We start from the raw sequence: 27,636 nt of genomic DNA on the forward strand, positions 1-27,636 counted from the left end.
ACCATGAGTTCAATTGTTTTAATTTTTAGCTACCACAAATAAATGAGAACACATGAAGTTTGTCTTTCTGTGCTTGGCTTATTTCACTTAACATAATGACCTCTGGTTCCAGCCATGTTGTTGCAAATGACAGGATCTCATTCTTTTTGTGGCTGAATAGTACTCCATCGCATCTATGTATCACATTTTCTTCATCCATCTATCTGTTGATGTACACTTATGTTGCTTCCAAATCTTGACTATTGTGAATATTGCTGTGATAAATATGGGAGTGCAGATATCTCTTTGATATACTGATTTCCTTTCTGTTGAATGTATACCTAGCAGTGAGATTGCTGGATCATATGATAGCTCTATTATTAGTTTTTTGAAGGAACTCTAAACTGTTCTTGATAGTGGTTATACTAATTTATATTCTTACCAACAGTATACAACAGTTCCCTTTTCTCCATACCTTTGCCAGCATTTTTTATTGCCTCACTTTTTGATAAAAGCCTTTTTAACTAGGGTGAAATAATCTCCTTGTAGTATTGATTTGCATTTATCTGATGATCAGTGATGTTGAGCACCTTTTCACATACTTGTTTGCCATTTGTATGTCTTCTTTTGAGAAGTGTCTATTCAGGTATTTTGTCCATTTTCAAATTGGATTATTGGATTTTTTTTCAATTGAGTTGTTTGAGATCCTTATGTATTCTGGTTATTAATCCCTTATCAGATGGGTAGTTTGCAAATATTTTCTTCCATTCTGTGGGTTGTCTCTTCACTTTGTTGATTGTTTCCTTTGGTGTGCAGAAGCTTTTTAACTTGATATGATCTCATTTGTCAAGTTTTGTTTTGGTTGCCTCTGCCTGTGGGGTGTTACTCAAGAAATCTTAGCCCAGTCCAATGCCATGAAGAGTTTCCTCAAAGTTTTCTTATAGCATTTTCATAGTTTGAGGCCTTAGATTTAAGTCTTTAATCCATTTTAATTTTATTTTTGTATGTGGTAAGAGATAGGGGTCTGATTCCATTCTTCTGCATATGGTTATCCAGTTTTCCCAGCATTATTTATTGAAGAGACTGTCCTTTCCCTATTGTATGTTTTTGGTACCTTTGTCAAAAATGAGTTGGCTATAAATGCATGGATTTACATCTGGATTCTCTACTTTGTTCCAATTATCAATGGTTAATGTGGTTTTTTTTTTTTTTTCCTTGCCAGTACCTATGCTATTTTGGCTACTATAACTTTATAGAGTATTTTGAAATCAGGTATTTTGAGGCCTCCAGCTTTGTTCCTTTTGCTCAGAATTGCTTTGGCTATTTGGGATCTTAAGTGGTTCCATATAAATTTCAGGATCCTTTTTCTATTTCTGTGACAAATGTCATTGTTATTTTGATAGAAATTGCATTGAATCTGTCTATTGCTTTGTGTAGTTATTTCAACAATATTAATTCTTCCAATACATAAACATGAAATACCTTTCCATTTATTGCACCTTCTTCTTCAATTTCATTCATCAGTGTTTTTTTTAGTTTTTTGTATAGACTTTTAACTTCTTTGGTTAAATTGATTCCCAGGTATTTTATATTCTTAGTAACTACTGTAAATAGGATTGCTTTCTTTATTTCTTTTTCAGATTATTTGCTGTTGCTGTATATAAATGCTACTAATTTTCATATGTGGATTTTGTATCCTGTAACTTTCTGAATTTGTTTATCAGTTCTAACAGTTTTTTGGTGGAGTCTTTTGTTTTTTCTAACTATGTGGTCATGTCATCTGTGAGCAAGGCTAATCTGAGTCCTTTCTTTCCAATTTGGATGTCCTTTATTTTTCTCTTGCCTAACTATTCTGGCCAGTACTTTCAGTACTATGTTTAATAACAGTGATGAGAGTGGGTATCCTTGTCTTGTTCCAGATCTTAAAGAAAAGTCTTTCAATTTTCCCCCATTCAGTAAATGTTAGCTGTGAGTTTGTCATATATGGCTTTTATTATTTTAAGGTATGTTCCTACTGTACCCAGTTTGTTAATGGTTTTTATCATAAAGTGTTGTTGAGTTTTATTGAATGCTTTTTCAGCTTATGTTGAAATAATCATATGGGTTTCGTTCTTGGTTATTTTAATGTAATGTATCATGTTTATTGATTTGCGTATGTTGAACCATCCTTGCATTCTTGGGGTAATCCTACTTGATCCATAGTAAATTATCTTTTTAATTTGTTGTTGAATTTGGTTTGCTAATATTTTGTTGAGGATTTTTGAATCTATGGTAATTAGGGATATTGGCCTGTAGTTTTCTTTTTTTGTTGTGTTTTTGTCTGGTTTTGATGTTGGGTAAGGCTGGCCTCATAAAATGAGTTTGGAAGTATTCTCTCCTGTTCAATTTTTTTTGAAGAGTTATTTGAGTAGAATTTGGTATTAGTTCTTTAAATATTTGGTAATTTTGGACAGTAAAGTCATCAGGTCCTGGGTTTTTCTTTGATGGGAGACTTTTTATTGTGGCTTAAATCTCCTTACTTGTTATTGGTTTGTTGAGATTTTTTATTTCTTCATGGTTCAATCTTTGTAGCTTGTATGTGTCCAGAAATTAACTCACTTCTAGATTTTCCAAGTTGTTGGCATATACTGAATCATAACAGTTTTTAATGATTCTTTGTATTTCTGAGGCATCAGAAATACAGAGGGGTCTTTATGCTGAAGTCTTTTTTGTTTCTGGTTTGAGTCTTCTCTTTTTCTTAGCCATTCTAGCTAATAGTTTGTATGTTTTATCTTTTCATAAAAAAATCTTTTGTTGATTATTTTTTGTTTTCCTTTTAGATTTAATTTTATATATTTCTACTTTGATCTTTTTGATTTCTTTCTCCTAACTTGAGGTTTGGTTTGTTCTTGCTTTTCTAGTTCCTTGAGGTACACCATTAGCTTGTTTATTTAAAGTCTTTCTAGTTTTTCATATAGGTATTTATTGCTATAAACTTCCCTTTGCTGTATTATAAATTTTGGTATGTTGTATTTCCATTTTCATTTGTTTCAAGAAAATTTTAAATTTCTTCATTGATGTAATGGTCATTCAGGAGCACATTGCTTAATTTCCATGTGTTTGTGTTTTCTGACATTCCTTTTGCTATTAATTTCTAGTTTTATTCCATTATAATCATATAAGATACTTGACATGAGTTTGAGTTTTGAAAATGTTTTGATACTTGTTTTGTGTCCTAACAAATCATCAATCCTGGACAATTCTATGTCCTGATTAAAAGAGTGTGTATTCTGTAGCTGTTGGGTAAAATGATCAGTAAATGTCAGTTGGGAATATGTACTATAGTGTACAGTTTAACTCTGATATTTCTTTGTTGATTTTCTGTCTGGATAATCTGTCCACTACTCAGAATGGGTTGTTGAAGCCCCTTACTATTATTGTATTGCAGTCTTTCTCTTTACATCTATTAATGTATACCTTATATAATTGGGAACTCCAGTGTTTGGTGCATAGATATTTATAATCATTATATTATCTTGCTTAATTGTCCCGTTTTTCATTACATGGTAACCTTCTTTGTCTCTTTTTACATTATTTGATTTGTAATATATTTAGTCTGAAATAAATATAACTACTCCTGCTCATTTTTGATTTCTAGTTGCATGAATGTCTTTTCCTACACCTTCAGTTTCACTTTATGTGTGTCTTTATAAACAAATTGAGTTTCTTGTGGGCAGCATATAATTGGGTCTTGTTTCTTTGTCCATTCAATCACTATATGTCTTTTAATTGGAGAATTGAGTTCATTTATATTCAGTTATTAATAAACGAGGACTTGCTACTGCCATTTCTTGCTTGTTTTCTGGTTGCTTTGTAACATATTTTGTTCTTTCTGTCTTCTTTTATTACTGTCTTCCTTTTTGGTTATGTGATTTTCTCTGGTAGATTGTTTTAATTTGTTGCTTTGTAATTTTCATAGATCTATTATAGACTTTTGTGTTGTGGCCACATGAGGCTTCAAGAAAACATCTTATAGATATAACAAGTTATCTTAAAGAGATGACACCTTAGATCACAAGGAAAGTAATACAAAGAAATAAAGAGAAAACTTTTTAAAAGTTGATACTTTATCCCTTCCACATTTTAACTGTATATTGTCTCAATTCACATATTTTATATTGCTTATCTCTTATTAGATTGTTGTAGCTATTATTAGTTTTGATAGATTTGTCTTCTGGGCTTTTTCCTAGTGTTATGAGTTGATTGCACACCACAATTACACGATTAGTGTATTCTACATTTTTCAGTATACTTAATTTTAATAGTGGGTTTTATACCTATAAATGTTTTCTTTTGCATATTAGTGGGGTTTTTTTCAGATGGAAGAACTCTAGCATTTCTTATATGACAGGTTCAGTAGTGATGAAGTTTCTTGGCTTTAATTCATCTAGGAAATAATTTATCTTTCCTTCATATATGAAGGATAGCTTTTGTAGAGACAATATACTTGAATGGCAGTATTTTTCTTTCAGCTCTTTGAAAACAATGTCCCACTCTTTCCTGATCTGTATAGTTTCCATAGGGAAGTCTGCTGCGAGACAAATTTGAGCTTCTTTTATGTGCCATTTGCTCCTTTTAGAATCCTTTCTTTGACCTTTGAGAATTTGACTATTATATGCCTCAGAGTAGACTTATTTGGTTCAATTCTATTTGGTGTTCTTTGACCTTCCTATATCTAGAATTTTATCTCTTTCTCAAGAAAGTTTTCCTGAGAAAAGTTTTCTTTAGAAAGTTTTCTGTCAGCCAGGAATGATGACTCACGCCTGTAATCCCAGCACTTTGGGAGGATGAGGCGAGCGGATCATGAGGTCAGGAGATTAAGACTATCTTGGCTAACATGGTGAAACCCCATCTCTACTAAAAATATAAAAAATTAGCCAGGCATGGTGGTGGGCACCTGTATTCCCAGCTACTCGAGAGGCTGAGGCAGGAGAATGGCATGAACCTGGAGGCAGAGCTTGCAGCGAGCGAAGATCACTGTACTCCAGCCTGGGCAACAGAGCAAGACTCCGTCTCAAAAAACAAACAAACAAACAAAAAAGAACGTTTTCTGTCATTATTTCTTAAATAAACTTTCTGTCCCTTGCTCTTGCACAACTTGTTTTTAAACACCAATGGTTCTTAGATTTGGTCTTTTGAGATAATTTTCTATACCTTGTAGGCAATCTTTATTCCTTCATTCTTTTTTCTTTTTTCTCTTCTGGCTGTGTATTTTCAAGTAGTCTGTCTTTGAGCTCACTATTTTTTTTCCTCTGCTTGCTTCATTCTGCTGTTGAAAACCTCTAATATAATTTTTAATTCAGCAAATGTATTTCTCAGTTCCAATATTTCTGTTTTTTAAAAAATTATTATGGCAATCTCTTTGTTAATTTTTTCTGATAAAATTCTGAATTGTTTTTCTGTGTTATACTGGAGATCACTCAGTTTCCTTAACACTACTATTTTGAATTTTTGGTTAGAGAGTTCACATAGAACCATCTCATTAGGATCAGTCACTGGTTCTTTGTTTTGTTCATTTTTGAGGGCAGTGGTGGGGGTGGTCCTGGTTCCCTATTTGCTGTTGTTGTTTCTTGTGGATGTACATCTATGTCTTTGCATTGACGAATTAGCTATTTACTTCAAACTTCTCTTTTTGGCTTGTTTTGTTTTATACTGGATATGTTTGCTTAGAGATTCTTTGTAATGTACCTAATTTATCTGTTGCTTTTCTTTATTTTCCACTAGGTTGCTGCCTCCTTTTCAACACTAGATGGCACCTTAAGTCCAGATTTACCTTGGTTCTAGTAAACAATCAGAGTGTGCCCTGCACCAAATTGGAGAGGTCCTAAAGGGAATATACCAGTAGTGTGGGAAAGCTGGCTAGGGATTCATGCCCAAGGGACCTGTGGAACAAATCTGCTACAACATGGTCCTGCTGAACAGACACTCTGATTTTGCATCTTCTTTGGCTAAAGTACAAAGCAGAGTTTCCAGGTCTGGGGATGGTAGTTTCACCTCTCTTCATTGTCTCTGTTTTGTTCTCTGTTTTGTCTCTCTGTTGTCTTCATTGTTTTGTATGATAATTTTGTGTCCTAAAGTTTTACTAAATTCATTTATCAAATCTAAGAGTTTATGGTGAAGTCTTCAGGGTTTTCTAGACATAAGATCATGCCATTGGTAAATGGAGATAATGTGACCTCTTCTTTTCTAATTTAGATGCCTGTTATTTCTTTCTCTTGCCTGATTGCTCTGGCTAGGTCTTCCACTACTCTTCATTGTCTCTGGCTGTCCTCAGGGATGTTTCCCCCTTCAGTCACTCCTGATACTTCCCATGGGTTGAGACAGGGACAGTTAGTTCTCCTGCCAGGAAACCCAAGATAGTGGGGAAGCTAATTATCCACCTTGATCTTAATTTTTCCAGTGTAGAAACCATGAGTTGGGGGAATTTTCTGCATGCATGGTGCTGGGCAGGTTGTAGGGAGGAGCATCTTAGATATGGGAGTCCAGTTCTCACCTCTCTGTGACCCTGGGAATTGTCTCCATCTCATTTTGGTTCTGGAACATTGCTAGTGATAACCTCAGCAATTTATATTTGTTCTTGGTTTTCTCTCTGGAGAGGAGTGGGAGTGCAGCCAGCTTGCTTCTACACCACCATTTTAAACACAGAAGTCACTTCTTAGTGACTTAGTCTGCTACTTTTAAGCAGGAGTTGCAACAGGATTTGGGAAAAGGTGAGCATGGAAGTATATGTTTTGAATACCGTCCAACCAATCCTCCTATGTCCCCCTAGTAAGTTGTTTCCTATTTCATGTTCCTCATAATGTGTGTTTCATGCCTTCTAAGTCTTCTCAGATCTCCATACTCATCATCTCACTCACCACTCTTAGAGGATCATCCCCCTTCCACTTCATTCAGAACACAGCAAAAACTAAAGGAACATTCCCTCACTGGAAGGACACCAATCCTCAAAACTCTGCATTCTTTCTTCCATTACATCCTCGTCTTTTATTGTATTAGCATGTATTCCTCTCTGTCTTTGAAGAGATTCACAACAAGTGAAGCCTGAGACAGGAATTTGGGTACATGTGATTTATTGAGGGGTTATTTTAGCTAATAGCAATGAGGAAAACAGGATAAGGCAGGACAAGGGGCTAAGCAAGGATGTGGTCTCAGCTGGAGTCTAACTTCAGTCTGATCTTACAGGGAGCTCTGGAGAATGAATTGCAACATGGATTTAGTCCCACCTTGGGACAAAGAGATTGGCTTTTTGTGCCCTTCTGTCAATCAATCATTGTCTATGAACTGCTCCTGGGAGGAGGCAGACATATCCTTCTGTGAGGCAGCTGCTATTTGGCTAAGGAAATTCTCTAAAGAAAGGGACCATCCATGAGCTGTTAGCAGTCAATAATCACAGCAGGTAGGAGGTGGAGGTGCCTATTTGGATGGGGCACCAACAGTCTCCTCAACATTGCTATCCAAGGTAGATCTCCCCTGCTGAGCTCTGCATCTCATTTTCTTTCTTATATGGTCTTTTCTGTTATTCTTCATTTTCTTTCTCTTTATTGGGTTCTTCCTTTTCAACAAATTTAGTAATGATTAAGTCTTTTATTATAAAAAGCTTTCAGTTTTTCTCTGCGTGCTGACTTATCTTTCCCTTTCCTCCTTATAGTCTTTCTTTGTGGCTGAGATTCTTGTCTATGCCCGATACCTTTTCTTCCTTATGCCCCATTCTCTCTTGGACTCACTGCAATCTGGTTCTGTCTCTATTGCTCTTTTGGAATTGCATTTGTCAAAGTTACCAACCTTTTCCTTGTTTCTACTTCTGAAAGATAATTTTCTGTTCTCTTACCTGAATTGCCAGGAACATTTAGAATGATCTTCTCCCTTGGCTTTGGAGATGGCAATTCTGCTGGATTTCTTTGTACCTCTTCATTATTGTTTCTCAGACCTCTTTGCCAGTTTCTTTTCTTCTGCCTATTTTTTTTAACTTACTATTCCTGTTCACTCTGTTGATTATTTCTTTTACTGTGCATAAGCTTTTTAGTTTAATTAAGTCTCATATTTGTCTATTGTTGTTGTTGTTGCCTGTGCTTTTGAGATCATAGTCATTCATAGTCATTGCCTAGACCAATGTCCAGAAGAGTTTTCCCTAGGTTTTCTTCTAGTATTCTTATAGTTTCAAGTCTTACGTTCACGTCATTAATCCATCCTTAGTTGATTTTTGTATATGATGATAGATAGGGGTCCAATGTCATTCTTCTGCATATGGCAATCCAACTTTCTCAGCAACATTTATTTAAAAGGTTATAATGTCTCCAGTGTATATTCTTATTGATATTGTCAAAGATCAGTTGACTATAGATATAAGGCTTTATTTCTGGGGTTTCTATTCTGTCCCATTGATATATGAGTCTGTATTTATATTGGATATAATATATATAAGTATATACATTTATATATTTTGGTTACTGTAGCCTTGCAGTATAATTTTAAGTCAGGTAATGTGGTGCCTCCAGCTATGTTTTTTTCTTAGGACTGCTTTGGCTGTTCAAGCTGATTTTTGTTCCTTATGAATTTTAGGATTCTTTTCTAATTCTTTGAAAAAAAAGTTGGCATTTTGATAAAGATTGCATTGACTCTATAGATTGCTTGGGCAGTATGATTGTTTTAATGACATTACTTCTTCCATTCCATGAGCATGGGGTGTTTTTCCATCTAGAATTTTATACATCAGTATTTCATAGTCTTCTGTATACAGACTTTTCACTTCTTTGGCTACATGTATTTCTAGGTTTTTTTTTTTTTTTTTTTCATAGCTATTGTCATTGGGATTGCCTTCTTAATTTGTTTTTCAGTTTGATCATTATTGATGTATAGAAACACTACTGATTTTTGTATGATAATTTTGTGTCCTAAAGCTTTACTAAATTCATTTATCAAATCTAAGAGTTTATGGTGAAGTCTTCAGGGTTTTCTAGACATAAAATCATGTCATTGGTAAACGGAGATACTTTGACCTCTTCTTTTCTAATTTAGATGCCTGTTATTTCTTTCTCTTGCCTGATAGCTCTGGCTAGGTCTTCTAGTACTATATTTGAACAGGAGTGGTGAAAGTGGACATCCTTGTCTTGTTCTACTTGTTGAAAGAAATGCTTTCAACTTTTCTGCATTCAGTATAATGTTGGCTGTGGTTTTGTCATATATGACTTTTTTTATTTTGAGGTATGTTGCTTCTATGCCTAGTTTGCTCGTGGTTTTTATCACGAAGTGATGTTGACTTTTATCAAATGCTTTTTCTGCATCTATTGTGATATTGAACAGACAACCTGCAGAATTAGAGAAAATATTTGTAAACTATTCGTCTGACAGGGAACTAACACCGAGACTCTACAAGAAATTCAAACAAGTCAACAATAATCACTTTAAAATGGGCAAAGAAAATAAATAGGCATTTTTCAGAAGACATATAAATGGCCAACAAGTAGATTAAAAAATGCGCAACATTTCTTATCATGAGAAAAATGCACATTAAAACCACAATAAGATGCCATCTTACATCAGTCCACATGGCATCTTCTCACTTATAAGTTGGATAAAAATAATGTGCACACATGGACACAGAGTGTAAAATGATAGACAGTGGAGACTCGGAAGAGTGGAAGAGTGGAAAGGGGGTGGATGATAAGAAATTACGTAATGGATACAGTGTATGTTATTTGGGTAATAGGCACATTAAAAGCTCTGACATCACCACCACACAATATATCCATGTAAAAAAATTACACTGGTTCCCCGTAAATTATACAAATAAAGAAATAAAAAATAAAAATTTCTGTTCCTAAGAGTTCATCCTCTTTTCTCTTTTGACTCTACACACCTTTTCCTGGGCCAGATTAAGGGCTTTGAGAGCCTCAGAAAAGATCCCTTCCATCACTGCCCCAGGATATATAAATCAAAAGTAAACGTTTAATTTTTAAAATAAAGCAAAATTAATATTGTCTCTTTTTAGATTTTCAGAATATATTTTTTTCAGAAACAGATTTCTGAATATATTTTCTTTTTTTGATGTGTTGTTCTTTTTTTGTATATTATTATTATTTTTTATTATACTTTAAGTTCTAGGGTACATGTGCACAATGTGCAGGTTTGTTCCATATGTATACATGTGCCATGTTGGTGTGCTGCACCCATTAACTTGTCATTTACATTAGATATATCTCCTAATGCTATCCCTCCTGCTTCCCCCCTCCCCACAGTAGGCCCTGATGTGTGATGGTCCCCTTCCTGTGTCCAGGTGATCTCATTGTTCAGTTCCCATCTATGAGTGAGAACATGAGGTGTTTGGTTTTCTGTTCTTGTGATAGTTTGCTGAGAATGATGGTTTCCAGCTGCATCCATGTCTCTACAAAGGACACCAACTCATCCTTTTATATGACTGCATAGTATTCCATGGTGTATATGTGCCACATTTTCTTAATCTCGTCTGTCACTGACAGACATTTGGGTTGATTCCAAGTCTTTGCTATTGTGAATAGTGCCACAGTAAACATACATGTGCATGTGTCTTTATAACAACGTGATTTATAATCCTTTGGGTACATACCCAGTAATGGGATGGCTGGGTCAAATGGTATTTCTAGTTCTAGATCCTTGAGAAATCGCCATGGTGTTTTCCACAATGGTTGAACTAGTTTACAGTCCCACCAACAGTGTAAAAGTGTTCCTATTTCTCCACATCCTCTCCAGCACCTGTTGTTTCCTGAATATACGTTTATTATTGAACTTTCTCTCTCTTTTCTGGTTCCCTGAGCACAGGTCCCAGCAACTTAACACATCATCTTGCATATTGTCAAGTGCTTATTCAATAGTAGTTGACTATATTAATGCTGGAGATGAACTCTAAATGGAAAACAAGGCAGATAATACTTCATTGCTCCCCTCTCCTAGGTTTGCTGATATTGCTCTGCTATAGAATCCCCTGAAACCACAGAGTCTAGTTATATCTGAAACAGCTAAACTCCAAAGAGCAGTATATAGGACCTGCTGCCACTGGTAGGCAGCAAGAAACAAAACTACACCCAAAGCCCAACCTCTCTCCCCAGTCTGTCTTTGACAACTCTTTGTGTGGTGACTAAGGGCAGAGCGATTCTTGGCAAAAACACTCTATGATGATAAGCTCTCAGAGCCTGAGTGGGAATGGGCAATGTAATTCCACAGGCATTACACTAGGGTTAAAAATAGGAAGCTTTTCCCGGGAAGAGAAGTTATTGTTGGTAACTGGAGCGGACATGATGTGTCTCAGCTAATGGTAAAAACTCGTGAAGTCATCCAGTGTTTTAGTCATTTTTTTGTGTTTCTTCTCTCTTCTCTTAAACCTCTTTCCTCAATTGCTTTAGAACATTTTAAAGATTTTCTTCAAATCCTGCTTTCAAATGAAGCATTCTTTCTGTAATCTCTTTCTCTCTCTCTCACATATACACTCACAGAGACACACACACCAGAAGTCAGTTATTTTTGACAGCATTACATGCACTAAACTGAACTCTAGACTTTCTGTTTTATTGAAATAGAGAAAGTAAACTGGTCTTATAAGAACATTGGTCATTGAAAGTTCTTTATACTTTGACTTTAGAGGTGAGGGGGACATACTCATTAATTCAGAGAAGAATTACTAAGCAACTACTAAGTCTCAGACCCTGTGCTTCATACTCAGGGCACAGTACTGAACAAGCCCAGACAGCATTCCTACTCCCACAGTCTGTGGTTTAATTGGGGAATCCTCAAGAAGCAGCATTCTGCCAGGTGCTCTGGCAGTGAAAGTAAAAGGTATCACAAAAGCTAGTGGACAAGAGCACCCGACCAGGATTTAGGGTATTAGGAAAGCCTTCCCAGAATTAATATCTATATCAAAATCTGTCAGATGGAAAGAAGTTATCCTGGAGATAGGTATGGCAGGGAAGGAAGAAGCTATTGGTCCAAAATCCCAGTGGCCCTGATAAGAGAGAGGGAAACATTCATGAGAGTTAGAAGGAAGTAGAAAGATTGATACCTGAGAGGTTACCAGCAGCCAGATCCTGAAAAGTCTTGTAAACCATAGTAAGACATTTAGAGTTCCTTAAAGCAGAGAAGGAACATGATTAGATCTGCCCTTTTAGAAAGGTCAGTCTTGAGAAAGCATGGAGTTTGTATTCAAGGGGTGCAAAACACGGAACAGAGAAACTTACTAGAAGGCTGTGGTTGGATTTAAGAGACATTTATAAATAGAACCAACAGAAATTGGCAATTAGTTGAATGCGATGTGGTGAGGAAGAGGAAGAGTCCAAAATAATTTCTCAGTTTTTAAATTGAGTAATTGGATAGCTCAGGCAGTATGAAACAGAAAGAACAACAAGTTTGGGTGAGAATTTGAGGCCTGTATGGTAATCAAATTAGAGATACTTATTACTTATTATCTGTGTGGTTATGTAGATCTGAGTGTCATATAAATTTAGAAAATATTAACATATATATGATAGCTAAAGCTATGGGGGTGAATAAGGCATTGCATGACTAACATCCTAATAGGGGACTCTACAGCAGGACAGTATCAGTGAACCTAGGAGAGGGAAAAAATGAAGGATTATCTGCCTTGTTTTCCATTTGGAGTCCATCTCCAGCATCAACATAGTCAACTACTATTGAATAAGCACTTGATAATATGCAAGATGATGTGCTAACTTGCTATCACGCTGAGAAAGGAATGATACTTGCCTTCTGGGATCTTTCTCCAGCTAATGAAATAAGGAATGCTCTCTATTATATATATATATATATATATATACACACACACATATATACACACACACACACACACACATATGTATATACATATGAAATCCACTAATTCAATCAATGCCACAGTGGTGCTGGCCACACCTGGGGGAAGGAAACTAAAAGGAAATCTAAGTTCTTTATTGTGTAGGCCACAGGGTATCAAGAGTAAATAGAGGAACACCAGTGATATTAGAGGCAGAAAAATAATAATACACTATAGAACATCAGAAATAAAGAATCTATTCCAGATACTACATATTTTTGATATTATACTATGGTGGTTGATGCATAATTGAAATTCATATAAATATCTTTTTATGTATCTAGAAGTAAGGTCTTCATTGTTTGCAAATATTGCCAAAGCAGGCTTAAATATTATTGCTATATTGTGTGTTTAGATTAGACTAAATGACATAGGGATTCAGATATAGGCCGAATAGATATAGATGTATAGATATAGATATTAGTTTAGACTGGGGTGATCAGTGAAGGCTTCATGGAAGAGGTGTTATAGAAAAGAGGCCTTGAATGTCAGTTAGAATTTTGATAATTAAAGATGTAGAAGGAGGACAGCATCAGCAAAGCAGGGAGGTAGATAAAAAAGTAAAGCCATACTTGGTGTTAATGAGTAAATCCACTCATTCAATCAATGCCACAGTGGTGCTGGCCATACCTGAGCAAAGGAAACTAAAAGAAAATCTAAGTTCTTTATTATGTAAGTCATGGGGTATCAAGAGTAGACAGAAGAACATCAGTTTTGATGCTGTACAGGGTGGACTAGAATGGATGTGATATTAGAGACAGAAAAATAGGAAGACATTATTGAACATCAGAAGTAAAGAATCTATTCCAGATAGTGGCAGCGGGACAGGAAAAATGCAGATATATTATACATTAGACTTTGGGAAAGGAAATTCTATAGAATTTAGTAAATATTTGGCTGTATAAGTGTCTAGCTGTAGCTTAAGCTAAGCAACTAGCAGAATTTTTATGGCATGAATGAAAAAGAAAACTAAGAATGGAGATATGGGTTGGGTAGGAGGATTATACTAATGAGATATATGACCTGTTGACTGAGGTCATGAGGGCTATATTAGTTTCTTAGGGCCGCTGTAACAAAGCCCCACAAACTGGGGGGCTTAAATCACAGAAATGTATTGTCTCACAGGTCTGGAACTATAAGTCCAAGATCAGCAGGGTTGGCTCTTTCTGAGGGCTGTGAAGGAGATTCTGTCCCAGGTTCATCTCCTAGCTTTTAGTAGTCTTAGGCATTCCTTGGCTTGTAGCTGACATTCATTCTGTGTCTCCACATAATCTTCCCTCTATGTGAATCTGTCCCTGTGTCCAAATTTCCTTTTAAAAGGGCATAGTCATATTAGATTAGGGCCCATTCTAATGACTTCATCTTAACTTGATTATCTGCAAAGACCCTATTTCCAAATAAGGCAACCTTCACAGGTATTCAGGGTTAGGACTCCAACATCTTGTGGGGGACACATTTAACTCATAACAATAGCTACCGTAGTAGGTGCATTCACAAAGTATAAGAAAATTAAAAAGAGGATATACAGATACATAAATCATTTGTATTAAGATAATCATTGAAATAATGAGAATGTGTTTAATCTTCAAGATTGTGACAATTTAGAATTTAAAGGATGGTTCAATTTAGTATTCTGCTTAATATAAGATCTTATCTCTTTAATATATCTGCCAAATAACCCATTAGCTGCTGCTTAAATATTTCTAGTGTTAGGGATGTCATTTCTTAACAACTATAATTTGGTAAGTCTCTCTGTATACTGAGGCAATATATGGATGTGTATAATTTTGCTCATTGGCCCCAGTTTTTTCCTCTGGAGCTGCACAGAGTGAGGCTCTTACATGAAATCAACTTTCAAATATTTAAACTATTTTAAGGTTGCCCCCACCCCTGGCATCTAGACTAAATGTGCACCATTTCTTCTACTATTCTTCACATGGCATGGTTGCCAGATTTTCCTCCTTTTTAGTATACCTCTTCTGGGCATGTCTTCCAAAGTTGTAATTTCCTTAAAGAAGCATAGCACTGATCCAGGACAGATCTGTTCGTGGCAGTACACAGTGTTTGCGCCTAGGATTGCAGCCTAAGGGTCTACATTTTCCCCCAGGAGAGCCATGGAACACAGTTGGCAACTGAAAGCTATAGGCATTTTCCTCCCATTGATTGATGTTAAACCCAGAGTTTCTAATGCTGTATTTTAGTAATTGTTTATGTGTGTGTGTGCTTAAGTGTAGATTTTACATCAGAAACTTTTAGATTTTACTTTCTGAGTTTACTCTCATAATTATAACTTTTTTGAGGCCAATTTAACAGTCATGTCATTTGCAAATTTGACAAACTTACATGGTATGAATTCTTGCAAGACATTGATTAAATTACTGAATGAAATAGGGGCAAATACAGATATCTGGGTCTAGGTATAAAAAACTATTTTGGGGGCAGTCCCAGGATTTAGTGTGAGTTGTTATAAATCTATAATCATAGGCCGGGCCTGGTGGCTCAAGCCTGTAATCCCAGCATTTTGGGAGGCCGAGACGGGCGGATCACGAGGTCAGGAGATCGAGACCATCCTGCCTAACCCGGTGAAACCCCGTCTCTACTAAAAAATACAAAAAACTAGCCTGGTGAGGTGGTGGGCACCTGTAGTCCCAGCTACTCAGGAGGCTGAGGCAGGAGAATGGCGTAAACTTGGGAGGCGGAGCTTGCGGTGAGCTGAGATTGGGCCACTGCACTACAGCCTAGGGGACAAAGTGAGACTCCGTCTCAAAAAATAATAAAAAATAAAAAAAAATAAATCTATAATTATACACATTTTCCACCCTCCTTATAAAGATCTCATGAGAGATTTATCCAACGTCCTGTTGAATCAAGGATACACTCTCCAAAACAGTGTCTTGCTCTAGAAAATTCAACAAAATAATCAAAACAACAACAATAAAATGTGATTAGTTTTGCATGATTCTTTCTTCCTGGTGAGCTCATGATAGTTCCAGTAATTACTTCTTCCTTATCTAAGTAGTAAAAATTTGTTTATTTAATAATGCCTTGAAAATATTTCTGGGAATTGACATTGAGCTAACTAATTTATAGTTTCCAAATCTCTCCTGTTTCCTGTATCAGGAATTGAAATATCTTTCAGTCTTTAGCCTCCTTGCATCACTCTATTATCTGCAAAGATTGGAATTATTTGTTATATAAACACCAAAACAGGTCTTTTTGGGGTCTTATGAGTAACTCCTATGATTCTGGAGACTAATTCATTCAAAAACAGTTCTCGCACTATTTCTTCAGTCAGAAGAATGTAATTTCTCTTTGTTGCATTGTTCTTTTGCTTAAATATATCTTTCCTGGCCTTTCTACAATGAGAATGAATATCAAATATTGAAAACACAGTTGGAATAATGTCTCTGAATCAGTCAAGATATAGTTGCAAAAAACAGAAACCACTGTAGCTATTTTAACCAAAAAGGGATTAAACACAGGAATTGAATTGCTTCCAAAATCTTTGTAAGGGCTAGAGTAGTAGAATTTAGGTTGGATATCTAGAACTATCTCTCAGAGTAAGATTATGGAACTGGTCTGCAAGTGGAGCTGCTATACCTGCCGCAGAAAGGGAAGTGGGAATTCTGAAGCTTCCGTTAGAACTACCAGTTTCAGGGACAAGCTGGCCAGCAGCTGTCTGGAGATCAAGAAACCACTGATGCCATTGCTAAGTCATGCTGTGCCTAAATAGATCCACACCAGCAAAGAGGGTTTGCCCCATAGCTTGTCTCTGAAGACCCACATTGCTCGTGGCTGGATGCCAGAACACTATTGCCCAGCCATTGCAGGCAAAGTCAGTGAAGGCAGTGAGAAGCAAGGTGATCATCTCACAGTCACCTTTTAACTCTAACATGAAGAGCTACTGATGGTAGACTGTAAATCTCCTCCAAATCCCTGGGTGCAAAGAAACTGGAGAAATGTAAAATTTAGCTTCTCAGTCCTCCAGAACAGTAAGACAGACTAGAAGGAAGGTGGAATAATTATGTGCTGACTAACGCACAAGATCTACCACAAAATTCTACAGTGTCTTATTAATGTTTGATTATCTAAGCATATTTTTCACTCTGTCCTTTGTTCTTTCATATAATTTTGTACACACTTCTACTATGGTGCCTGTCACATTGTATTTTAATTATTTGTTCACATAATTGTCTTGCTCATTGACTGAGCTCCTTGAAAACAAGAGCCGTGTCTTCTGTATCTTTTCATTGCCAGAGTCTAGCACAGTGACTTGAAGATAATAAGGGAAACCAATTTAAGGTTAGAAGAAAGAATGCATGCTTTAGAATTAGAGGAATCCAGGTTTAAAACTTTCCTCCAAAAATTACAATCTGTGTGAGCTGAGGGAAGACACTTTACCTCTGAAAGCCTTAATTTCTTTTCTGTAAAATGAAGTAATTGTGCTAACCTCATAAAGTTGTTATGAGATTTACAGGAGAAAATATATACAAAGCATGTGGCATACAGTTGGGACTGAATTAATTGTGATCACTATTATTAGTAGTAGTAAATAAGTGGTACCAGGTAAATAAATTATTGAGCAGATTTCCACTTGAATAATTATTCATCTTGGTAGCAAGGCAGATTTCTAAGAGTTCAGGTTGTTTTTCTTTTCCCTTCTGTATCAGTATATTCTATTTTTATCAATGCTCTAAAACAAATACATTTTAAAATTTATCATTCTTTGTATTTTTTCATGCTTATGTTGGTTCAAGGCTTTATTTTTTTGCTCTATTTTTAACCATTTTATGCTATTACTCCTTCCAAAATCAACACGTGTTCTCTTAAAATTTTAGCTTCCCAGATAGTTCTCTTTTAATACCTGGTTCTTTTTGATGTTTTGTATCTCCTTTCTGTTTTATTGGGACAATTAAATTGATTTTTAAGGTTTCTATCCTTCCACCTCCAAAGGGCCATTTTCCCCTTAAGAGTGCTAGGCATTGAATCATTTCCTTTTTGGAAATCTAATTTACTAAAGCTTGAAATTTTAGTGTTATCAGCCTGGGCTGCTGTAAATACTAAAAATATAGAGGTTTATTTCAATAAGGAAATTTACTCACTCAACATCACCAGCTAGTTATTTCTTATTAGTGAGAATTAAAATCACACTATCATATCTCTTTGTTGTTTCTTGAAATTTTTGAGAGTCAAGAAAAGTATTTATTGGAGGTGCTGTTGCTATTAGCAGAAGCAGACTTCAGGCAGGGATCATCTCACTTGAGGTTGGGGTTAATCACTGTATCCCTCTTCTGTGACCATTTTGGAACTTGCCTTTGGGAGGTTTCAAAAGCACTAATGTAAGTTCCACACTACTCTGTGTCTTACCAGGAAAACAGTAGTTTGTGCACAGGAGAGTTTCATTTCTGTTTTATTGTTGTTGAAAGGTTCCCATGATGGATTGACTTTAGGGCTTGAATGGAAGTATGCTTTCTTCCTTTCTGCACTGTGGGATTGCCTCCATTCCATTGCCTCTTTTAAGCAAAGTATACCTGCTCCTTAGACATAAGCCATGATTAGCTCTCCGCCAAGTCTTGGAGATAACACTTGCTTTCCTACATTATGACTTTTGAACTTTGTTTCTGGCTAAGTAGATATTTGAAACCATAGGTATTGGTATTCATAATAAAATTTATTGAATGTGTATGTGTGACACTATAAAGTGTCACATTTATGAAGATGTTATCCATTTTTTACCTGCCGATAACTGTATGAGGTGGGTTTCATGTAGTTATTTTCATTAGTTACTATAACTATATATTTATATATTAGTTACTATATTTTCATATAGTTATTTTTATTATTCCCATCTTACAGTTGAGGAAGCTGAGATACATTGATGGTAGGTGCCTTGCCAATGCCACATAGTCACTGAGTGGAGGAGATGAGTCTAGAGACTAAGTTCTTCCGGCCTGAGAGCCTGTGCTCCTGACACACTGGCTCCCTCTTGACCGTTTTCTCTCAAGTTCTCCTGGGGACCTCTTTCACTACACTTTTCTTTTGTGTGCTTTATATTTTGTCTTTCTAAATATCTGTACATGATGAGTTATCTATTTTTATCCTACCCTTCTAAATAAATTTTACTATATGGCTCTCTTGATATGCTGGGTAAAATATTGCCAAAAACTGGTGTGGTGGAATACATTCTTTTCCTCCTCTTGAGTCCATAATTCTGGTCTCAGGGTTTTTTTTTAAACAAATCTTTTCCTTTGATACCATCTTTTAAAGCCAGATGTTCACTCTCTTTATGCTCTTTTATTTTCCAATGGTATTACTTTGAAGTGAAAAGAGATGTATTAGCTTTCGATTCTTGCTGTAATAAGTTATTGTAAGCAAAGTGACTTAAGATAACATGAATGTATTGTACTTGTGTAGGTCAGAAATTTAACATAAATCTCACTAGGCTAAGATCAGGATGTCAACAAGGCTGCATGCCTTTGTGAAAGTTCTAGAGGACAATCTATTGCTTTGTTTTCTCCAGTTTCTGAAGGCTGCCTGAATTCTTTGGCTTTGGGCCCCTTCCTCCTTCTTCAAAACCTGCATTCTAGCTCTCTCTGATCTTGTTTCCGTCACTACATCTCTTTCTCTGATGACACATAGGAAAAGTTCTTTGCTTTTAAGGACTTGTATGATTAGATTGGGTCCACTGGGATAATCCAGAATAAACTCGTCTCAAGGCCTGTACTTTTAGTCAAATCTAAACAGTCCTTTTTGCCATGTAAGATGACATATTCCCAGCTTCCAGGGACTAGGACACAGACATCCTTGAGGGCATTATTCTGACTACCTTAAAGTGTTATGACACTAGACTTTGAGTCCTTTCAATCTCTGATTATTTCTTTTATTTCAACCTCAAGTTCTTACAACGCAAATATTTCTAGAGAAAATTCCATTTTGCTTCTAGTAGTATTCATTTCTACATGAGTTAGCAAACATTAGTTAATATTTTGTGTATAATGTCTTGTCAGATTTTCCATATTTGAATTTCAAGAAACAAATATATTCCTGGTTGATGATGTTCTGGTGATGATACTGTCTGGTCTCTTGTGTGGCTTTCAGAAGGGAAACAAGATTCACCACCTTGTCTCTTCTTTCTGGGGTCATCAGCAGTTGGTTGATTATACTGAGGGAGTGGAGTGAAGGAGAGCAAGGAATGAGGGAGGAATTCTGTGTTTTCTACTGGTGTCATAGAAAGAGTATTCGAAGTGGCACCACTTCAGAGAGGGACCAGGGAGGAGAAATGGGTGTGGGGAAGACTGTGAGCATTGTCTTAGAGATAAACTGAATATCCGCAGTCCACATAATGCTGTGGGCATGAATGAGCTCATACTACCATTAACAGTTAAATTACATTAGCTCAATGTGTAACTATAAAATCTTATCCTTATACAGTGTACCTTTTTGAAGTCTCCAGAAGGGTGTGCCTTTACAATTCATGCCCACCGGTTCCGTGGCTCTCCTGCTATTTATCGTTGAACACTGGCAATGGTATTTACCTTGTCTGCTGACACTCAGCATTTCCAGATGATGCTCTGCCCTATTTCTCTGGGGAAAAGCTGGCCTTAGAGAGTTGGCACCTGATGCAATCCAAGGCTGTAAAACTCTCAAGAGTCAGAATGGTGCTGACGTCCCTTAATTCTTGCCAGAAATGGAGACAGCAACCCTTATCCTCATTAGTACTTTGTTTTGTTATTAGGACTTCAAGCAGAACTGCTTGTCTATCCTGGATTTACAAATTTTTTTTTTATGAAGTTTTGTTTCTTCCTAAAAAGCTCAAAATCCAGTTTGTAAGATTAGGTAGAGGACAAAATGCCAATGTGTTCCTTCTCTTGTCCTTGATTTTTAAATCTTTCCATGGACACAGGCATATATTTTCTCTGTATTTATCCAAAACTCAACCTTTCTTGCAAATCTACTCATGGAAAAACAAGTCAACAGATTCACCAGCTGGAACGTTATTTCAGATGCATTGAAATTCACTTTGTCTGACTTTATTTTGTACTCAGATAGAACCGCCAATTACACTGACATGCTGACTTCAAGGTTTCTGTGCACAAACCAGGTAGAAATATTGAATTGCTAGGAAAAGAACAAGAATCTAATCTTAGAGGAGAGGTAGGACTAGTTACATTTATGTTGAGGAGTTACTCGAATAGTGACGGTGCTTTGAAGTTTAAGAATAGAAGGGTTCCCAATGGTGAGCATGGAGAGTGAGAAAAGAATGGACCACAAACAGAACCCTGGGAAATAACTTTTAAAAATTAGAATGGAAAAGAGAAACTCACAATGGAGACTGAGATTGTTGGTCTCACAAGCAGGAGGAGAACCAGGAAAGAGCATTGCAATGAAAGCAAAGGAAGTAGAGAGTTTTTGGAGGGAGAAATAACTAATAATATAAAAATGCAACAAGAAGTTCCAATAAGAGAATAATTTTTTTTTTAATTTTCTGGGCAGAGAAACTTAAGTAGTCAATGACAACTTTAATGAAAGCAATTTTGATACAGTGGTGCAGATGAAAGCCAGTTTATAGTGGGATTAGGAGGTACATGGAAAAAAAGTGAATGGGAGATGAAAAAATTATTCCTTTAAGAAGTTTGAATTGGAAAGGAAGAAGAAAAAGGAGAGGGTGTTAGCTAGGATTTTCTCGGAAAACCTCATCTTGTGGGATCAGGGGAAAGGTAATACAAATAGGTAAGGAAGTAAATTGTGTGTGTGTGCGTGTGTGTGTGTGTGTGTGTGTGTGAGAGAGAGAGAGAGAGAGAGAGAAAGAGAGAGAGAGAGAGACCCAGTGACCCAGTGAAAGAGTTCATGATGAATGGGCTTGATTTTATCATCAAAGAAGGAGGTATGAGCATCTACTAAGAGTCGTGAAAATAGAAAAGTTGAGGTGAGGGGAGCAAAAGAAGAATATTGAAAATTTCAGATTACCCCTGGAGATGAGATGGCCATAAACAATTGAAAGTACAGACAAGTGGAACTGAAAATCTTCATGAGATTGGAAATGAAAAATAAATAAATAAATCTGAATAAGGGTGACAATGAGAATGGATGGGCAAAGGGAAGTGAGTGAAGATCATTAGAAATAGGGAGGTCAAGAATAAGACTGTGTTGGCCAGGTGCCGTGGCTCACACCTGTAATCCCAGCACTTTGGGAGTCCAAGGCGGGTGGATCTTCTGTGGTTGGGAGTTCGAGGCGAGCCTGACCAACATGGAGAAACCCTGTCTCTACTAAAAATAAAAAATTAGCCAGGCATGGTGGCACACGCCTGTAATCCCAGCTACTCAGGAAGGCTGAGGCAGGAGAAACACTTGAACCTAGGAGGCGGAGGTTGTGGTGAGCTTAGATTGTGCCACTGCACTCCAGCCTGGGCAACAAGAGCAAAACTTCGTCTCAAAAAAAAAAAAAAAAAAAAAAAGAGAGAGAGAATAAGACTATGTTTTCAGTGGATGCTTCACACAAGTGTTGAAATTCCTCAGGTGATGATAGGAGGTGGAGTAAGGGGAGAGCCCAGGAATCAGGTACTGGAGCTCTTTACTGCAGAAAACAGAAACCAGAAAACAGTAACCAGAAAACAAAAAATGAAAGGAAGTGAGTATATGGGGATGAGTAGAGTTCCATGCACCTTAGAGCAAAAGGAATTTTACAGGAACAGAGAAAACTATGTGTTTGAGGTTGCACTGAGCAGCCTGGAGAATGCTTCCAGGGGCCCGCAAGTCCCAAGGTGTGGGCCCAGTGAATGGGGTGGGGGATCAGGTCAAAGGTGATATTCCCTAGAAAGACGAGACATAGTGAGAGAGTGGATAGGGGATGGGAATGGCAGGGGACCTTCCTGCATATTTTGGATAGAGAACTGTATTTTACAGTAATAACAGGAAGCCTTAGGCTTAACCAAACCTAAATGTCTATGAGGCACACGTTGCTTCTGTGAGGGGAGTTGGTTGAAGGTCCTTAGGGGTATCTGTTTTCCTTCTGCAGGTGGCTGCAGGTGGCTGCGTATCAACTGTGGAGTGCGGTCAGGCTCCTCCTTTGGCGTGGGTTTACTCTGACTGTGGGAAGTGGGGCTGTGGGTCCCAGTCTCAAGGTGCACATCCATCCTTTATGTCTTGTTTTCTACATGCCAATTTTTGATACTGATTCAACTTCCTTCAGACAGCAGACAGCTCAGGATCTTTTGCTTATTTCTGGCTTCCTTCATGAATAATTTCTATCAAAGTACAATGGGGTTTTTTAACTGACTAATAAACTACAGCACAAAGAATCACTTTTCCTACACTTTTACTTTGTTTAGTTGGGAACTAAGCAGTAGTTGCAGTTTGTGTGTACATTTAGATACTGGGATGCGACTGGAGAGCCAGCTGTCAGGGGCATGGCAGAAGCCAAAGAGAATACACTAAGGCAGGGAGGCAATGAAACATGGTAGACTGGAAACCCGGCAATGGCTAATCCCAAACCAGTAGGTAACAGTCATAGAATGGTGAAGCAGATGTGCACTCTCCATGGGGCATGTCAGAACTAACAAGCCTGAGCAATGGGGCAGAACAGCTTGATATGTCAGCCCCAAGGATAGCCTATTACTGAGATAATATTTATAAAAACCAAGACATAACTTTGGTCACTCTGACTCCTTCAGGGAGACATGTAAGTGAGTATCCTTATCTAGAGTGTACAGAGCATGAGGAAAGGTAGGTCCTGGCAGAAATTAAGCAGATTAATGCAGTTTATCCCCTTTTAATACAAAGTTCTGGTCAATGCATGCCCCTTATGCATTTCACTGCATTTATGTGTGGCATTCTGCCTTCCCTTGAATATTAAGCTAATTTGAATGGCAAGCCTATCTCTTAATCATTTCTGAAGTAAGGTGCTAATCTCTAAATTTGAAAATAATGTCCATTTTTTCTCATCCTAAGCCCATGAACCGGGTTCTGGTCATATTGGTTGAGAAGCTAAGACATATATCTTCATTAGTTCCGAATAACTTTTGAAATGGCTACCTGTGTTGCAATAGACAGAGCATTCTGCATGCAAATCAGACACACTGACTTCTGCATGTTTGCTCTCACTGGTTTAGAGGAAAGTCTGGATGGTAGTCTTTGTTTCCAGCAAAATAAAGGTTTCTTCTATCAATTCAATTAATGACTCTTTCTAGATTTTTAAAATTTATTCTCCCCTTATACTTGATGACATATATCTCTATCTCCAGGAAGTACAGGAGTCTGAGTAACCATACCCAGTTTGCCACCAGCATGACATAAATACTGTCATCTGGAAGGGTAATTTATGACTGGGAGAGAGGATTGGGCAAGGAAGAAAAAGAAGATGAGGAGAACCAGCTAATGAGGTTGGGGGTGGAGGAGGAGGTCCCTTGGAGGTTGCTCAAGAGAAATTAGTGGAACTGGTGGATTGAGGGAGGATGGGAGGATGGTGTCCAAGACTGGTAGATGGCAGGCAAAGAAGCCAGTAGCACACAGATAGCCAAAATAAGCCATGCCAGGAGCAGGGAGGTTGGAGAAGTGCCTGCAGAGAAGAGAGAGAAAGCTGTCAAGTTACCAACTCCCAATTTTAATTGGAACCCAAGAATAGGAACAGAGAAAGAGTATGGCTTTTCTTCCTTGGTACCCTGAGCTGAGCCCATGCTCAGTCTCTGATTCTCTCTTCCCCTTTCTTTTCTTTTCTTCTCTTTCTTTTTCTTTTCATTTATTTTATTCTCTTTTCTCTTCCCCTCTCTACCTTCTGACCTATTGAAACATCTCCATGTTGAAGACTCACTTGATATCATCATCACCCCCAAATCATCAATTCGTCAGTAAAGGAAATTATACTTATTTCTAATAAAGGAGAAAGTAAAAGAGAATGTGACTAATGTCTTGGGAAAACCAGGCAACAACTCAGAAAACATTTTGTCTTCAGGAAAGCAGCAGGAGAACTATCCCCCGATCACATATGACGTCATCTCTTGGAGTTTGGATGATTTCTTGCAGCTGAGAGCTAGTTTTCCAAGATATTATAAGTCAATAAAAGATGGTATTTTAAAAGCCCTTTTCTCCTAAACATCTTTGGTTCTAAAGCAAGATCTTTTTGTTTTGTTTTGTTTTCCCTTTTATTCCCGTTTTTGGTTCTGTTCCAGAAAACAAATAAACAATCTTTGGGATTACCCTTTCTCAGGTGATTTTGCCAGCACGTCCTACACTTGGATGAAATAGATGACATCAACAGTCGGGAGGCAGAGCAAGCTAGAGGGGAAGGGTCATGCTCTCCTAACATGAGCTTCTGGGGTGGTAGATTTCAGTGTCTGCAGCTTGACTACTAGAATAGCATCAACAAAGCATAATCTGTAAAGGAAATTTCCAACCTGTGTGGACAGGCTGTCTGCCCAGCTGACGCTGTGATAAGAACATTCCTATCTCTGGAATGGCAGACCATGGCCACTGTGGGGAGCATCTAGTAAGTCTAAGGGGCCACTGAGCTCTGGTTTAGTTGTTCCTTCTTAAAATAACACTTCAGTGAGAATAGAAAGGCACTGTTTGCTTATGGTAAAGTTTTAAGTTTCACTGATGCTGAGAAGCTAAAGGTCTTTGACTATATGTGAGTTTAGAAAGAGACCAAATGTTTGTGTCCTTTTCTATAAGCCACAAGTCATGTGTTTTTAACAGACCTTTAATTCTGTGCATCAATGCAAACATAATATTGCCTAGTGCTTTCAAAGTCACCAATAAACATATCTGGTAAATATCATAAGGTAATAGGAATAGGGTAGAGTTTCTATGGATTAAGGGACTAGAAAGAGAGATGTCTATATAATTGTTATTCTTTGCAGTAGCTTTATTATGTCCTTCTCTGATTTTAACTCATCTCATTTTTTTCTTTGTTACTTTATGTTTTCTATCCTCTATTTCCCTTTTTCTTTTAAAAAATAATGCTTGAAGTAGGCATACACTGAAAAAGAGATTGAACTGGAATTCAAGGATCATGCAGTGTGATGGAAAGAACAAGAAACTGAGAGTTGGAAGGCCTTCTTCACTGTGGCCTGAGAATAATTCTCAAGACAAAGAATTCATGGGATCATTAGGTTTATCTTGAAGAAATAATCTGGGTGTAGGGTAGGGAATTGAGTATGGTGTTAAATATGGAGTATTCATACAAACATTATAGTGTTTTAAAAAGTCATTATACCATTTATTGGTATGAGCATACCAAATGTGTATTAATGCCTTTTCTTCTGGTCTTCATGACAGGCTGGTCTCTGCCCCATGTCCCTCCAAAAGGTAATGCTGGCTGGGAGTGCCATTAGAATCTGATTAAGTCTGGCTCTGCTATTCTCTAAGTACCAATTCTTTGCTGTGACATTTTCTCATCTGGCATGCTCTCTAGGGCATACATGAGTGTGAAGGAGCTGAAGGAGGCCCTGCAGCTGAACAGTACTCACTTCCTCAACATCTACTTTGCCAGCTCAGTGCGGGAAGACCTTGCAGGTGCTGCCACCTGGCCTTGGGACAAGGATGCTGTCACTCACTTGGGTAAGTGAAATGAAGACCAAACATGGTAGGAAAAAACAAAGAAGATTGAAGGAAGCTTGTGAAAATAAGTTTGGGGAAGAAAAGAAAGACAGAGAAAAAGTAAATGTACACAGTGAATTAACTGCTTTGCACTGAGAATGGCTCTTGGTAGAGCCTGTCAAAATGTTTCAATATAGAAAAGTAAGACATATTAGAGCAAGCAATGGCAAATGCTCAGGATGTTCTAGTCTGACTCTATAATTTAGATGAAAATAAATTGCTGGCATAGAATAAGATCATTTTAAGTCTTGCAGAGCCCCAAGTGGGGAACTATCAAATTATCAAGAAGGTGTCTGGACTGTGAAACCTGCTGTACAGTGATCACTGTTCCAGAAGACTGCTGGGCTTCTTGTATGGTGTGGACTCCTGAGGAAATCCCAGGAAATTCAAAAAGTGGGGTTTGCCTGCTCACCGGGGAAAACAGTGGATACCTTAACACCAAGTGCAACTACTGAACACAAAAAAGACAATCGTTTTTACAATGTCTTATTATTATAAAGGGAAATCTTACTGAGCAAGCAATAAGAGTGATTACATCCGTTTTATAAACATATGGATAAAGAGTAATTATTGAACATAATTAGTATACATTTCCAAAAAGTCTTAGATAGCATTCTATAAAAATTTATTTTAAAATAAGTTACTATAATTGAAAGTAATATTTTGTGTTAGAAAAAGAATGGTTAGACAGACTGGAAACAATTTTATGAATGATTTTTAAAAGGTACTGCAAAGCTGGTCTTCCTAGTAATCAAATAAGAAGCAGAGAGGAATAAGTTAAAGTAATAGAACATAATGCTGTATACGTCAAATACCTGGTCATAGTGAAGTCTAGAACATATTGACTTGACAATCATAGAAAATATGAGCAAGTATTCAAAAGATAACCAGTGTTGTAGATTGGGGAAGGAGGAAGATGAGCAATGCGTTAGCGATAGACCAAAAAAAAAAAAAAAAAAAAAAAAGGGTTGTTGTTCAATGCTGTTCAAGTGTGAAATAGTGATGAAAATCCACAGAGTGAATCAGTTTGAGATTCAAAAGGGTTATATATACCAGCAAATGGAGGATATATGCTAATGTATATATACACATATATGTATAACAAATTAAACATGTAGGAATCCAAATTAAATGCATTGCTAGCATGCATAGTTGGGTTTCATTGGCTCTATAGTATCTGATTCAGTTTT

The 27,636-nt window shown here is 37.0% G+C and overlaps 1 protein-coding gene across 2 annotated transcripts in view; it reads left to right on the forward strand.

Moving 5' to 3' along the window:
* The window catches only part of PAPPA2 (pappalysin 2), a 400,048-nt gene that overhangs the window by 195,497 nt on the left and 176,915 nt on the right, over window positions 1-27,636 (forward strand). For both annotated transcript variants that reach the window (XR_003306912.1, XM_026448236.1), the window contains exon 4: window positions 26,262-26,407. Coding sequence is in view for 1 of the 2 variants with exons in the window: in XM_026448236.1 (XP_026304021.1) it covers window positions 26,262-26,407 (146 nt within the window). In the remaining variant the exon portion in view is untranslated. The remainder of the gene's footprint in view (window positions 1-26,261; window positions 26,408-27,636) is intronic.

The sequence above is a fragment of the Piliocolobus tephrosceles genome, chromosome 1, assembly GCF_002776525.5.
Source record: "Piliocolobus tephrosceles isolate RC106 chromosome 1, ASM277652v3, whole genome shotgun sequence".
Lineage (NCBI taxonomy): Eukaryota > Metazoa > Chordata > Mammalia > Primates > Cercopithecidae > Piliocolobus > Piliocolobus tephrosceles.